This window comes from Scyliorhinus torazame, chromosome 7, assembly GCF_047496885.1.
Source record: "Scyliorhinus torazame isolate Kashiwa2021f chromosome 7, sScyTor2.1, whole genome shotgun sequence".
Lineage (NCBI taxonomy): Eukaryota > Metazoa > Chordata > Chondrichthyes > Carcharhiniformes > Scyliorhinidae > Scyliorhinus > Scyliorhinus torazame.
The window spans coordinates 59785364-59800957 of NC_092713.1; the positions used below are offsets into that span (position 1 = coordinate 59785364).

Sequence of the window (15594 nt, forward strand, 5' to 3'; positions counted from 1 at the left end):
CTTAATCAGCCTGGAATCTTGAGGCTGTGGCATGGGCAGGTCTTCCACGTCATACTGTTTTGAGGGCATCCTCACATGGAAACAGACCCTCTTCAGCTTCCTGCCCTTCCTGCATTACAATATTCAAGGAACTCTCAGCCTCCTCTCAAGTCTCCTTCTGGCAAGGGATCCCCCATTTTAAGTGCCAGGTTGCAAAGGGCGGAACACACAACGGTGCAGCGTACTCTCTGTGGAGACTACTGCAGAGCCCCACCTGAACAAGCATTGGAAGTGCATCTTTAGGGTGCCAATGGTCTGCTTAATAATGGATGGTGTTTGCCTTATGTTCTTCATTGCATCTCTCCTCCAAGTGACTCAGAGGACAATGAACATGTGTCATGAGCCACCGTTTGAGCAGGTATCCCTTATCCCCGTATTCGCTGAGGCCCTTTGAATATGTGAGGTGCCTGGGAGTGGACTCAGAATGTATGAGTCATGGCAACTACCAGGATATCTGGCACAAATGTGCTTCTGATGAGCACACACCAGTTGAACATTGATGGAGTGGAGCCCTTCCTGTTAATGAATATCAGGGGCTGCTGTCATGAGCTCTCAGTGTCATATGTGTGCAATTGATTGCACACTGAACTCGAGGGAAGATATCTGCAAACCCCTGAAATCTACCAGCCTGGCTAGTTTCACCGAGTGTGAACTTCGCACAATGATGAATAGTACTGTAGGGGGCATCTGTCACCTCCTCAATACATTTATATTTGAGGACTATGAGATGTCATATAGGTCCCCTGTGGATTCCTGGAACAATGTGCAGGCAAAAAGTGTTAGTGTGCCGGTGACTTTGGGGCATGGCAGGAGATGAGGGGGTGTCCTCCCACTCCATAGAAGATTAGATGCTCCCGCAGAATGTGGCAGGTGTGATTCACTACTTCTCTTGACAAGTGCAGACGTGCTTGGCATTGTCTATCACTCATCTCCAGAAAAAAAATCTTCTTTGGTAGACCCTTGGCCCAGTGAGATGTCTCTGAGGGATGTGTCTAACTCCTCATCCTCTGGGTCATTGCTGGGGCTCCCCTGGTTCATGGGCCTCCTCTTCATTGGGCAGTGCCTTGTTCTTCTCCTCCTCAATCGGATCCCTGCCATCAATAAAGCAGCATTGATCACAGGCTCCATTATTCAATCCTCCTTCTCTCTTGGGAATGATAGATTGACGAACATCGGACAGAAATAGTATACCTCCCACTCACACACATCCACTCACACACTTTTCGCTGATACAGCCTTGCAGCTGAGGCACACACACCACATATCTCGATGTCCACGATGCCAATCCTGACATCCCACAGAACCGTGGACACATTCTGAAATGTGCGATCTTTCCAAAGGAACTCCTGCAATCTATTATCTTTTATGCTGATCAACCTTAATCCATACTTCAGCAATGATTGGATGCCCTTTGGCTTGTGATCCATGCAAACTGCACATAATGCACATTTTCGGCTTTTGTCGATGATCTGGCAGAAATGCAGCAGCTGTGCATTCTATACACTTGCCATCATTTCTCACATACCTCTCTGTGTTAAGTTCAAATGGAGCGACTGCTCCAAAATGAAGCCAATGTGCAAGAAAATGCAATAGCTCCAATGAAACCTTCTCTAAGAAATCTTCCCCTTTTATACCAGCTCTGACACCATTCAATGTTTAGAGTCCATCATGTGCCCCCTGAAAAGAGCCCCTGAGGGCAGCCCTGGTCTCCTCTTACACTGACTCAGACCCCTCCCATCCAGATTCCTTTCCACTTTTGATTTTTTTCACCTTTCTTCCTTCACCCACATGTCCCCACCCCAGTAGGAAAGCTGGTCTGTCTTGTTTGCAGCTCCCAGGTAACATATTCCAGACAACAGAGCAAGCCAGTGAAAAGAACAACCCCACACCCTCACCAGTGTAGCATCTCACTGATTTTGGTGAGAATCTAGAGCAGCACTGTTGCAGGTGGGCTTTGAGTATTTCACTCAGCAGTGAAATAAGGGCTGACAGTAACACCTCGCTTATTTCCAAACATGTTTCAGATCCGTCTAATTTCCTATTGACAGGGTGCAAGATTGAGAGGGGACTACGTGATTCTGGTGAGTACCGTTTTTAATGAACATTCATGAGATGGTAAGGTATGCAAATAGGATTCCCCCCCATGGATCAGCTGGAAACGCAGCCGCTATCAGCCAGCAAAGAAAGTAGTGAGGGGAAAATCCCAAACTGTTTTCCCGACCGCCCTGAAACCCACGAGGGTTGAAGAGGGTTCAGCCCCATGTTATGATTCTGTGATTTTGTTGATAAGAATGAGGAGAGGCAATACAAAATGACGGATACAATTTTAAAATGTGCCCAGGAGCAGGGGGATCAGGGGTGTATGGGGACAAATCATTGAAGGTGGGCAAGGCAGGTTGAGAAAGTTGTTCATAAAGCACACAGAATCCTGGGCTTTAATAAATAGGAACATAGGGCGTGATTTACCAGCCTCGTCACGCCTGACTTGGTGATGCGACGAGGTCTCTTGCAAGATTTGGGACACTCGAATGTCTCACGAGATTCAAAGGAATCTCGCCCTCACTGGGCGAGACCAAATTAACACATTTAAGTGAGCCATTAAGCTAATTTAAATATGTCTGCGCAGGATTCTCCCAGTACCCAGACTGAACAGCCATGCCTTGGGGGCCTCGCCAGGGCGCCGTTTAGCACTGGTCCACACAAAAGTGGACCAGTCGTAATGGAAAATGGTAGGGAGATCTCCCAGGCCATTAGAAACACCTGGGTGGTCGGTCTCTGGGCAGGGTGGTACCATGGCACCCCTGCTGGCCCCTAGGCACTGCCAGCCTGACACATTGGCACTGCCACTCGGGCTCCCTGGAGTGTCACTCTGGCACTGCGAGGATGTCTGGATAGCACTGCCAGGCTGGGAGGGGCACTGACAGGGTGCCTAAGTGCCTTGTTCTCCATGCCAGGGGCCACATCCAGAATGCCTTGCCCATAAGGGCTGGGGTGAAGGAGGGTTCAAGGACCCTGTAAGTGGTAGGTTGGGTGCAGTGGTTGGGGGGGGGGGGGGGGAAGGCTGCGTTGGGATGCTGAAGGGGGTCGAAAGATTGGGGCGGCCTTTAAAAATGGCTGCCCGAACCACGAGTACTCTTCCTGCACTGGCAAGCTGAACTCGTCAGTGCAGGAAATGATATAAGTGCGGCCTCGATGGACCATTCCCATCTGAGGCCAAAAAAATCAGCAAAGTGCCGTGAAATAGCGGGGTCTTTCAGACGCAGAAATGCACCCCGCTAAATGCGCCCGAAACGGGATTCCGTTTATGTCCCGTTGAACCACTCCCATGGAGTACAAAAGAAAGTAACATATGGTGAATCTTTATAAAAACCTGATTTGGCCTCAACAGGTGTATTGTGGCGAACTCTAGCACTAGACTCTAAACAAGATATGAAGGTATTGGAGAGGGTGCAGAAGAGACTTCAAGAACAGTTCCAGAGTTGAAGGACTTCAGTTCTGGGGATAGATTGTTAAAGCGCGGGCTATTCTCCTTAGAAAACTGTGAGGAGATTTGGTAGAGGTGTGACAATCATAAGGGATCTGGACAGAGCAGAAAAAAAGGAACTATCCCCATAGGCAGAAAGGTAAACAGCAGAAGAGACAATGGCAATATGAGAAAAAACTTTTTCATCGTGTAAGTGGTTAGGATCTGGAATGTGCTGGAGTAGATTCAATCATGGCTTTCAAAGGGCGTTGGATAATTATTGGAGGAAAGTTTTGTAAGATTGCAAGGACAGAATAGGGGAGAGCAACTAGCTGAATTGCTCTTGCAGAGAGGTGGTGTGGACACAAAGGACTGAATGGCCTCATTCTATGATTCAGTTTTGCGAGGCCTGCAGTGATGCTTTTAGTTCATTATTTAATAAACAAAATTGCATATATATATATATATACATAAATTTTACTGATACCCTTTCTTTGTGTCTAATTTTATTCCAGTTCCTGAGGCATAAAATAGTCCATGAGTTAAAAAAGATAAAGTTTTGAGACCAGAGGAAAGGAGGGCATGTTTGAAGAAAAGAAAGTGGTCTTGTAAATTTTCTTTTTAAAGGTCCGTGACATTAATATTCTTGCGGCATCAACAAATTCCGGAAAAAGGTCTCTGCAATAAAGGCTACAGTAGCTGCTAGAAGTTAGTCATCTGATGGTGCTGCCTTTTAACAGCTTATTCTTACACAGGATTGACGGGGATCTGCGATATTTTCTGCTCCTTAATCCCACTCTAAGGCAGCTGAAATTCCTTGAAGAGTGCTTGTTTAACAAGGACTTAATTCTAACTTAACTTGAAATGAGACGCTCCAGGGACTAGACTGTTCTCATGCCAGTTAAAAGGCTCTGTCCCCCCATCTCTCTCTCTCTCTAGTTCACTCAATTCTGTTGAGCTTTTTGTACTATTATATCTCTGTCTTCTTTCATTTTCCCATTTCAAGTAATCTATCATTTTAGTTTCTCGAGTATCTTTCTCTTTTCTACCTTATTCATTGCTTGCCTGCAGATTACATTTTTGCCCTTATTTTCCCCTGTTCTCTCACTTCCTTTCTTTCCCCATTCTATTTTCCTTCTTGTTTATTTCCACTCTCTTTCACCCATCTCTGGCATGTGTTTCTTATTTTCAACATTTACTCAGGCTCACTTACCTTCACAGTCCCCTGGATTGTGCTGTCCTTCAACATGGAATGCTTACTGTTGAAGAAACAGGAAATCATTATTTTATTTTATTGCACGTCATGTCTTCCCACAGTACCAGATATTGTGCTGCTTGAGCACGATTATAACATGCTAACCATTTTTGTTACTCATAATATTACCCAGTACTTTCCCTCCCCTCCCTCCCCCCCCCAAAATTTCCCTGTACAAACTGTTGCAAAATTAAAATTATTATTCAGATGTAGTATGAAATAATCAAATGTATGTTTTGGCAGTTTCTGTATAACATATCACACAATAAATGGCATTGCATCTGAAAGCACATCAGCTGTCCAAATGCACACATGTCAATGTGACATTACTTTTGTTTAGCACAAGAAAAAGAGAAAAAAATTGGATATCAAGATTATCGACAGCTTGAGCTACACAACATTTTTAGCCAGGTACCAAAATTCCTAGATGTTTTAAATAGATTTAGGAGGCAAAGTTGAGAGTTGCATTATAAAGGTCAGTTATCACATTGATTTAGAGGTCTATGCAATATTACTTTGAGTCATTTGATAGCGCATTAAAAGAGATAGCATCCTTTCTATTGCCACCTCTGGGATCTAACTAGAAGCGATTCGAGGAAAAATATATAATCTGCTTAACACAAATGGTTTGTGCCTATGATTCCCCACAAAGAGAAATCCTGAGCTGGGGAGATGCAGGGAAAGAGTCAGCTGCGTCTCCACCTGGGGAAGAAAGGCCGTTACCAACCAGTGGCAGATTGTAATTCTTTTCACAATCAAAGAGGAAAACAGTTCATCTATTTCCTGAGTGTTTACCGGTGCCACTCTTCAATCAGCTGCTAACAGCTCTGCTCCTTACACTCTCTTGGTCTTTACCCTTAAGTGAGCATTGATGGGGATTCTTTTAGCCTTTCAAAATTGCTTGAATAATCAGTCAGAAACTAAATGAATAAAGTTTGATGAGGATTTTTTTAAATGGGTACGGTAATACAGTGTTTATGTTACTGGACTCCGTAATCCATAGACCTGGATTAATTATACAGATACATGAATTCAAATCCCACCACAGTGACAGGGATACTTAAATCTAGTTAATTAAACAAATTTGACATAAAAAGGTCGCCATAAAACCACTATATTATTGTAAAACCTATCTGGTTCACTAATGCCCTTTAGGGAAGAAAATCCGCCATCCTTACCTGGTCTGGCCGACATGTGACTCCAGATCGACAGCAATTGGTTTGACTCTTAACTGGTCAATGAAATGATCTGCAAAACCATTTGTATCAAACCTCGATGCTTCTAGAGGTTCAAGACTGCAGTTCACTACCACCAACTCATTTGGGGGTGAGCAGTAAATGTTGGCCATACCAGCAATTGCACGTTCTCCCCGTGTTTGCATGGGTTTCATCCCCACAACCCAAAAATGTGCAGGATAGGTGGATTGGCCACGCTAAATTGCCCCTTAATTGGAAAAAATAATTGGGTACTCAAAATTTATATTAAAAAAATAATCTTCCATCATCTCTTCCCCCAAAACCCCCAAATACACCACATATAATTGCCACTTTACCCATTGATGCAACATGTAGCTGGTCACTCTCATCTATCCACAGTTCATCCCAAAGTTCCAGGGGAATATATGGTACAGCAACACAAATGATACTATCATATTGATTGCTGTCGGTTTAAATAGAAAAAGACAGGACTAACTCAGAGAAATCATGGAGCTATCAAAACGATTAATAAAATATATATTTAATACTATCTTAATTTCCAGGAAGACACTAAACAAGTTGCTCCTTTCCAGAATGTTGAAATAGTCATATGGATTCACTTAAGAGGAATCTACACTTTAATATCATCACTAAAAAGTTATACATTTTCAATTATATGACAGCATTTATCAAAATCTATAAACAATTTCATGTTTTTAACCACCCCAATGTTCAAGTATTATATTTTTGCTTCATCTTCTGAATCTGCAGGGCTGAGCTGATGACCTGTTATCATGCCTCCAGTTTTACCCTTAAGCCATCTGCGGGAAGGTGCACAGGTCAACTGAATTTCCTTCCTTCCCTCTGCTGGAGATCTTGACCTATGCTCAGGGATTGCACCTAATAGCATGGCCAAGATGGGAAAGTTGTCCTGTCAGGAATTAATAGCATAAAACCATTTCCTTTCATTCTATGGTGTTAGATAGACCAAAGCCGCATTCTACAATCGCATCATCCTTTATTATTCGAGTTAGGTTGTTGCCGATAGAAAGATAGTGCAAATAGCAGAAGTGGTGACTGTTTTATTCAATGCAATTGTCATTTCGTCTGCAAACCTGTTAAAAATGTGTAACTTGGCAAAATTGAATGTAATTAACAGACATAAAGTGCCAAATTAATTCAGCTAATAGCTGTGGAGTAAGGGGAGTTTGGGATTTTTAATCTCTGCTCATTTAGGACAATAATTGTATTCATTTGTCAGGTAGTCACAAATTCATTACAGTAATAATAAATACAGAACTTGCTACGCTCTGAATTACTGGCCAATTTTGACTATTATATTTCACGCATTACAAAGATAAAACCTGAAACATCAAGATCTCAATATCAACGCACTGGTAAAATAAATGTCTTCTGTCTGTTTTTTAAAAACATGATAATGAGATGATTATTTTCTTCCCAGCTCCTCTCTTGGTCTCAATGCATTGCAAAACATTACTGATGGAAGGATATTCATGTTACTCGATTCCCAAGGTATGAAAGAATGGCTTCCATTTCCACTGTGAGGTGAGGGTTGACTTTCATTTGGAACATCTGTACCACAACATGGCTGGGTGTATGGGTGTCAAGGGTGTGGGCGATGGTTGAGTTCACATGATGAACCTGTCATTTTGCGCTCCTTGGTGCAGCATATTGTTGGTTTAGACACAGTGGGCAGGATTCTCCGCAATCGGCAAGATGTCCGCCGACCGGCGCCAAAAACGGCGCAAATCAGTCTGGCATCGCGCCGCCCCAAAGGTGCGGAAGTCTCTGCATCTTGAGGGGCCTAGCCCTAACCTTGAGGGGCTAGGCCCGCGCCGGACTGATTTCCGCCCCGCCAGCTGGTGGGAAAGGCCTTTGGTGCCCCGCCAGCTGGCGCAAAACTGACTTTGCCGGGCGGCGCATGCGCGGGTGCGTCAGCGGCCGCTCACGGCATCCCCGCGCATGCACAGTAGAGGGGGTCTCTTCCGCCTCCGCCATGGTGGAGACCACGGCGAAGGCGGAAGGAAAAGAGTGCCCCCACGGCACAGGCCCGCCCGCGGATCGGTGGGCCCCGATCGCAGGCCATGCCACCGTGGGGGCACCCCCCGGGGCCAGATCACCCCGCGCGCCCCCAGGATCCCGGAGCCTGCAGTCGCCGCCTTGTCCCGCCGGTAAGAGAGGTGGTTTGATTCTCGCCGGCGGGACAGGCATTCCAGCAACGGGACTTCGTCCCATCTGGGCCAGAGAATCACCGGGGGGGGCCCGTCAACCGGCGCTCCGCGATTCCCGCCCCCGCCGAATATCCGGTGCCGGAGAATTCGGCAACCGGCGGGGGCGGGATTCACGCCAGCCCCCGGCGATTCTCCGACCCGGCGGGGGGGTCGGAGAATCCCGCCCAGTATCTTTCCTCACAGACAAATTAAACTTTTCCACTTTCTCTTCTATTCCCATGCCTTATACATACCCGAAGAGGAAGGCGCAGGACATCTCTGCCATGTGCAGGTGCCAATCTCTTTCTGTGATAGGTTACCATCAGGCTTACATGGAAAATCTCAACAGGTCATTTCTACTTCCACCAACCTCTTGTTCTTTTTGACAAAAGCATCTCGGGTGGGATTCTCCAATACTGCAGTTAAGTGTTAACGCCGTCATAAATGTCGGAGCGTTTTACGACAGTGTCATTTGGCCCCTAGGATCAACGATCCTGCTCCGCACAGGGGGCCAGCATGGCACTGGAGCGCTTCACGCAGCTCCAGCTGCCGATACGGGCACCAGCACGGCCGGCGCGGGTTCGCGCATGCATGCCACGGCCGGCGCGAGTTCGCGCATGTGTGTGGATTGCCTGCTCCGCACCGGCCCCCGGGCAACATGGCGGAGCCTTACAGGGGCCCAGCGCGGAGGAACATAGGCCCCCCCGGGATAAGCCCACCCACCGATCGGTAGGCCCCGATCGCGGGCCAGGCCACCGTGGAGGCCCCTACCGGAGTCGGATTCCCCCTCCCCACACCAGGATTGTCCCCCCAGCATGAACGCCGAGGTCCCGCCAGGACCACAGGCGAACGGCGCCAGCGGGACTCAGCCGAACTCGGCAGGCACTCGGCCCGTCGAGCACGGTGAATCGCCCGGGGGGGGGTGTGCTTTGAGCGGCCCCTGACCGGCGCCGAGCCGACCACGCTGGTGCCATTGGCGACAATTCTCTGGTCGGCGGACCAGCGCGGGGTCGGAGAATCCCGCCTCTCATCTCACGTAGAAAATCGGCTTTTCAGATATTCCCCTAAAATTGCCTCCCTGGGGAGTAAATGTGGATGACTTTTGCAGGGGACTTTTCTCAGGTAGATAAATCGTATTAGGACTCTCCGAGTGCTGCCTTCCAAAATAAAAGCTCCACAGTTTTTACCAGCTTCTGGAGAAAGTCTCACGCATATTCCAAGCTCAAAGCTTTTACATTGTAAAGCACCACGCAATCAACGTTACACCAAAGAAATGTATATAAAATACTAGCAGAGTAATAATGACAAATGGACAGACATGTATGACAGATTGTGACAAAACATATTTGGCACCGTTCTGGGAACATTCTTTTTTATTAGTTTTCTATAAAACAGATTACTAACCTTTAGAATGTATTAATCTGTATTCTAGCCAGGAAGAATTTTCTTATTAATTACCCTGAAGTAAAACTCTTCAATTATACATTTAAATTATTGAAGTTTCAATCTAATCCCTTATGAAATTTCCTCTTTTAGACAAGTTCAATTTGAAACAATTATACAGCTTTAGAAAATGAGTTGGAAATAAATTTTTTATTAAAGTAATTATGCAACGGCAGGCATGCATTATTCTTTTACAAACGAAAACAGCAGTGAGAAATAATGATCTTTTTTGTCACATCAAATTTGTAACTGTTTTCTCCTCCTTCCCTCATCACACTTACTGTTGAAAGATGTAAATGCTATAACGTACATCTATCTACTAGAGAATGTTTTGTACAAAAATTACATACTTATAGCACCAATGCCATCAGCCCCAGGGGGAAACCAGCTTACTATAAAGGCCAGATCTTAACTGCATCTGCCTTGCAACTTTGGGAATGACTGATTATAAGACAGCAAGTATTAAAAAGCATTGCTAAGCGCTGGTCGCCAATAAGGGAAGACAGATCAAATCATATCTGTGCTACAGACACTAATATCCTAGGCTGCAAACAGGGACATCAATAAATTTTTATGAGACTTTGAAAAGATCAACACAGTAGATGTGACAAAAAACAATGCTCCTGTCATGTTCAGTTTGTCCGCAGCGCTCAGCTGCAGATGCCTACGAGTATGTCAGCGGAGTAAAATTTAATTTTACAAGATTAAATCCACCTTCATTTGGCAGATGGCCGGATGCCTTGAAATGAGCACTGAAGGTGCTTCTTGAAGACAAGGGTGCTGAGTTCCTCCAGGATATTTTGTTTCAAAACAGCGTACAAACCAGAGAGAGAGAGAAAGAAGCTTCTGATATAAGGCAAGACTAATGTAATAAATGCATTATGGAAATGGAGAGTGTTATTGAGACAGAGAGAGAGAGAGAAAGAGAGGAGGAGGAGGATGCACATATATAAAGTGGATTTGGAATTCCTTGCCTTCCCACTCCCCAGTCATGCAATCTTGCTTTTCATCATATAGATAATGCGGCCCACATGAGTTTCCTTTTGTCTTTCTTATAATCCATTTTGCTGGATTGAAGGAAATAAAATCCCAAATCCACATATTTCTAAGGTAGCAGACGGTTTACAATCTGTCAGTGACGGTCCGAATAAGTCAAAAAGAGGTTAACAGTTTGACAAAAAAAAGGAAAGGTACAAAGTGGAACAAATAGAAAAGGCAGATTATCCCCTTTTCTATTGAGTTGTTGTGAGACACAGAGGACTGTATGGTTGAAAAAGAGAATAAAAAGAGAGTTCCATGCTGTCTGGGAGGTGATGTCAACTCTTCTGATAATTAGTCCAATGAAAACAGAGGGACAGATTGTGCAAGTTGTCAGCTTTTCAAAAACATCTATAAAAGCTTGTTATGCATTTTGTCTAATAATGTCATTGATACTTTGCGTAATATAGATCAAAGTTAAACCAATTAAAAATGATAAAGGCTTTCTTTAACCTTTGGCGTGCTGATCAGCTCTCATGAACCAGCATTCAACAAAGTTAATATTTTCTTTGAAAATGGAAAAACAAAACCTTTTTTTTATTTTAAGTTTTTATTTTCTCAGGGAAATTATTGGCTTGCTTGAAGCACTGTCACATGAAGAAGAAATTATTAATTGAAAACCACAAATGTTCAATGCGTAACCAATTGAGTAATTGGATTTTGAACTGAAAGTTTCATATTCAGCGATTCTCCACTGTGATTCTACTTACCGGAGTGGGGTGAAGAGCAGCACTTTCAACCACTTTCTTTAAATTATTTTCTTTATTGTCCTTTTCTCAAAGGGTGAAGTGAGGCCACAGCCCCAGGAACATAGCTTGATTTCAAGTGCTTAAGTCCCTGGTGTATTCAACAAGCTTCGAGCCCACTTTTGTTGTATAACAATACTGCAGTGTCCCCTTTCTGATGATCAATATAATTAACTTTCCAGTCAATTTTACACATTCAGAGTAAGCTGCCCTGGGATCCCTGTGACTAAGAGATCATATAAGACTAGAAAGTACACACATTCTATAATATTCACTCACTGATAACATCACAGCACTGCTACCTTCCTCGAGACCATTAGAAACACAGAAGGAGGCCATTTGACTGATTATGTCTGTGCTGGCACTTTGCAACACTGGACGGGTTCTCCAGTTGCTCAGCCGTGTGTTTCTCAGTCGCCCACCTTTCGCTGGTGACGGCATTCTATCGTCCCACCGCTTTCAATAGGATTTTCCTTGTAACCATTCCACACCGCCGCAAAACCCATTGGCGGGGGTATACTCCCGGAGGGAAAAGTGAATCGCAATGACCGGAGAATTCCGGCCAGTAGCTCAAAACCAGTACCTTTGACTTGTTCTCTCCCAATGAGAATTCCTATTGAAGCCATCCCACGCCACTGGGAAACCAGTGCTCTCCAGTCTGTGCAGCATCCAATTCCTTGTTTTCTCTCCATCAACCAACTTTCTATCCATTACATTTTTTTTAAATGCATTAATATAATGAGGTCTTCACTGCCTGGCCCAGCATTTGTTGCCCATCTCTAATTGCCCTTGCTAGGCCATTTCAGAGGGGGGCAGTTCAGAGTCAACTGCATTGCTGCACATATAGGCCGGACCGGGTAAGGACGTCAGATCTCCTTCACTGAAGGACATTAGTGAACCAGGTGGGTTTTTATGACAATCAGCAATTGAATTCCAGATTTTTATTGAATTTAAATTTCACGATCTGCAATGGTGGGATTTGAGCCCGGGACCCCAGAGCATTACCCTGTGTCGCTGGATTACTAGTCGAGTGACAATACCACTACACCACCGCCTCCCCATATTGCTACATTTTGTCTTATTCTGCATGTCTGAAATTTTCGAAATAGGCTATCACAAACGATATTGAAAGCTTTCTAAAAAATCAGTGTACTACATCTATTGCATTCCCAAATTATCTTAAATCCATTATCTCAAATTATGGATTCTAAGGGTTTGCCAACAACTAACATTAGAACGGTTGATCCATAATTACCCAGATTATCCTAAGCTTCCACCTTGAACCAGAGTATTAGAACATAGAACATAGAACAATACAGCGCAGTACAGGCCCTTCGGCCCACGATGTTGCACCGAAACAAAAGCCATCTAACCTACACTATACCATTATCATCCATATGTTTATCCAATAAACTTTTAAATGCCCTCAATGTTGGCGAGTTCACTACTGTAGCAGGTAGGGCATTCCACGGCCTCACTACTCTTTGCGCAAAGAACCTACCCCTGACCTCTGTCCTATATCTATTACCCCTCAGTTTAAGGCTATGTCCCCTCGTGCTAGCCATTTCCATCCGCGGGAGAAGGCTCTCACTGTCCACCCTATCTATCCCTCTGATCATTTTGTATGCCTCTATTAAGTCTCCTCTTAACCTTCTTCTCTCTAACGAAAACAACCTCAAGTCCATCAGCCTTTCCTCATAAGATTTTCCCTCCATACCAGGCAACATCCTGGTAAATCTCCTCTGCACCCGTTCCAAAGCCTCCACGTCCTTCCTATAATGCGGTGACCAGAACTGTACGCAATACTCCAAATGCGGCCATACCAGAGTTCTGTACAGCTGCAACATGACCTCCCTACTCCGGAACTCAATCCCTCTACCAATAAAGGCCAACACTCCATAGGCCTTCTTCACCATCCTATCAACCTGGGTGGCAACTTTCAGGGATCTATGTACATGGACACCTAGATCCCTCTGCTCATCCACACTTTCAAGAACTTTTCCATTAGCCAAATATTCCACATTCCTGTTTTTCCTTCCAAAGTGAATCACCTCACACTTCTCTACATTAAACTCCATTTGCCACCTCTCAGCCCAGCTCTGCAGCTTATCTATATCCCTCTGTAACCTGCTACTTCCTTCCACACTATCGACAACACCACCGACTTTAGTATCGTCTGCAAATTTACTCACCCACCCTTCTGCGCCTTCCTCTAGGTCATTGATAAAAATGACAAACAGCAACGGCCCCAGAACAGATCCTTGTGGTACTCCACTTGTGACAGAACTCCATTCTGAACATTTCCCATCATCCACCACCCTCTGTCTTCTTTCAGCTAGCCAATTTCTGATCCACATCTCTAAATCACCCTCAATCCCCAGCCTCCGTATTTTCTGCAATAGCCTACCGTGGGGAACCTTATCAAACGCTTTGCTGAAATCCATATACACCACATCAACTGCTCTACCCTCGTCTACCTGTTCAGTCACCTTCTCAAAGAACTCGATAAGGTTTGTGAGGCATGACCTACCCTTCACAAAGCCATGCTGACTATCCCTGATCATATTATTCCTATCTAGATGATTATAAATCTTGTCTCTTATAATCCCCTCCAAGACTTTACCCACTACAGACGTGAGGCTCACCGGTCTATAGTTGCCGGGGTTGTCTCTGCTCCCCTTTTTGAACAAAGGGACCACATTTGCTATCCTCCAGTCCTCTGGCACTATTCCTGTATCCAATGATGACATAAAAATCAAAGCCAATGGTCCAGCAATCTCTTCCCTGGCCTCCCAGAGAATCCTAGGATAAATCCCATCAGGTCCCGGGGACTTATCTATTTTCAGCCTGTCCAGAATTGCCAACACCTCTTCCCTACGTACCTCAATGCCATCTAATCTATTTACCTGGAGCTCAGCATTCTCCTCCACAACATTATCTTTTTCCTGAGTGAATACTGACGAAAAATATTCATTTAGTATCTCGCCTATCTCTTCAGACTCTACACACAACTTCCCATCCCTGTCCTTGACTGGTCCTACTCTGTCCCTAGTCATTCGCTTATTCCTGACATACCTATAGAAAGCTTTTGGGTTTTCCTTGATCCTTCCTGCCAAATACTTCTCATGTCCCCTCCTTGCTCGTCTTAGCTCTCTCTTTAGATCCTTCCTCGCTACCTTGTAACTATCCATCGCCCCAACTGAAACTTCACACCTCATCTTCACATAGGCCTCCTTCTTCCTCTTAACAAGAGATTCCACTTCTTTGGTAAACCACGGTTCCCTCGCTCGGCACCTTCCTCCCTGCCTGACCGGTACATACTTATCAAGAACACGCAGTAGCTGATCCTTGAACAAGCTCCACTTATCCAGTGTGTCCAAAACTTGCAGCCTACCTCTCCACCTTATCCCCCCCAAGTCACGTCTAATGGCATCATAATTTCCCTTCCCCCAGCTATAACTCTTGCCCTGCGGTGTATACCTATCCCTTTCCATCCTTAATGTAAACGTCACCGAATTGTGGTCACTGTCCCCAAAGTGCTCACCTACCTCCAAATCCAACACCTGGCCTGGTTCATTACCCAAAACCAAATCCAATGTGGCCTCGCCTCTTGTTGGCCTGTCAACAAACTGTGTCAGGAAACCCTCCTGCACACACTGTACAAAAAACGACCCATCTAATGTACTCGAACTATATCTTTTCCAGTCAATATTTGGAAAGTTAAAGTCTCCCATAATAACTACCCTATTACTTTCGCTCTTATCCAGGATCATCCTCGCCATCCTTTCCTCTACATCCCTAGAACTATTTGGAGGCCTATAGAAAACTCCCAACAGGGTGACCTCTCCTTTCCTGTTTCTAACCTCAGCCCATACTACCTCGGAAGATGAATCCCCATCTAGCATCCTCTCCGCCACCGTAATACTGCTCTTGACTAGCAGCGCCACACCTCCCCCTCTTTTGCCTCCTTCTCTGAGCTTACTAAAACACCTAAACCCCGGAACCTGCAACATCCATTCCTGTCCCTGCTCTATCCATGTCTCCAAAATGGCCACAACATCGAAGTCCCAGGTACCAACCCATGCTGCCAGTTCCCCTACCTTATTTCGTATACTCCTGGCATTGAAGTAGACACACTTCAAACCACCTACCTGAACACTGGCCCCCTCCTGCGACGTCAAAT

At 45.0% G+C, this 15594-nt stretch overlaps 1 protein-coding gene across 6 annotated transcripts in view; it reads right to left on the reverse strand.

The window, feature by feature from the left end:
• The window catches only part of rnf220a (ring finger protein 220a), a 617071-nt gene that overhangs the window by 188826 nt on the left and 412651 nt on the right, over window positions 1-15594 (reverse strand). For all 6 annotated transcript variants that reach the window (XM_072510766.1, XM_072510765.1, XM_072510764.1 and 3 more), the window contains exon 4: window positions 4716-4761. In XM_072510766.1, coding sequence (XP_072366867.1) covers window positions 4716-4761 — 46 coding nt within the window. The remainder of the gene's footprint in view (window positions 1-4715; window positions 4762-15594) is intronic.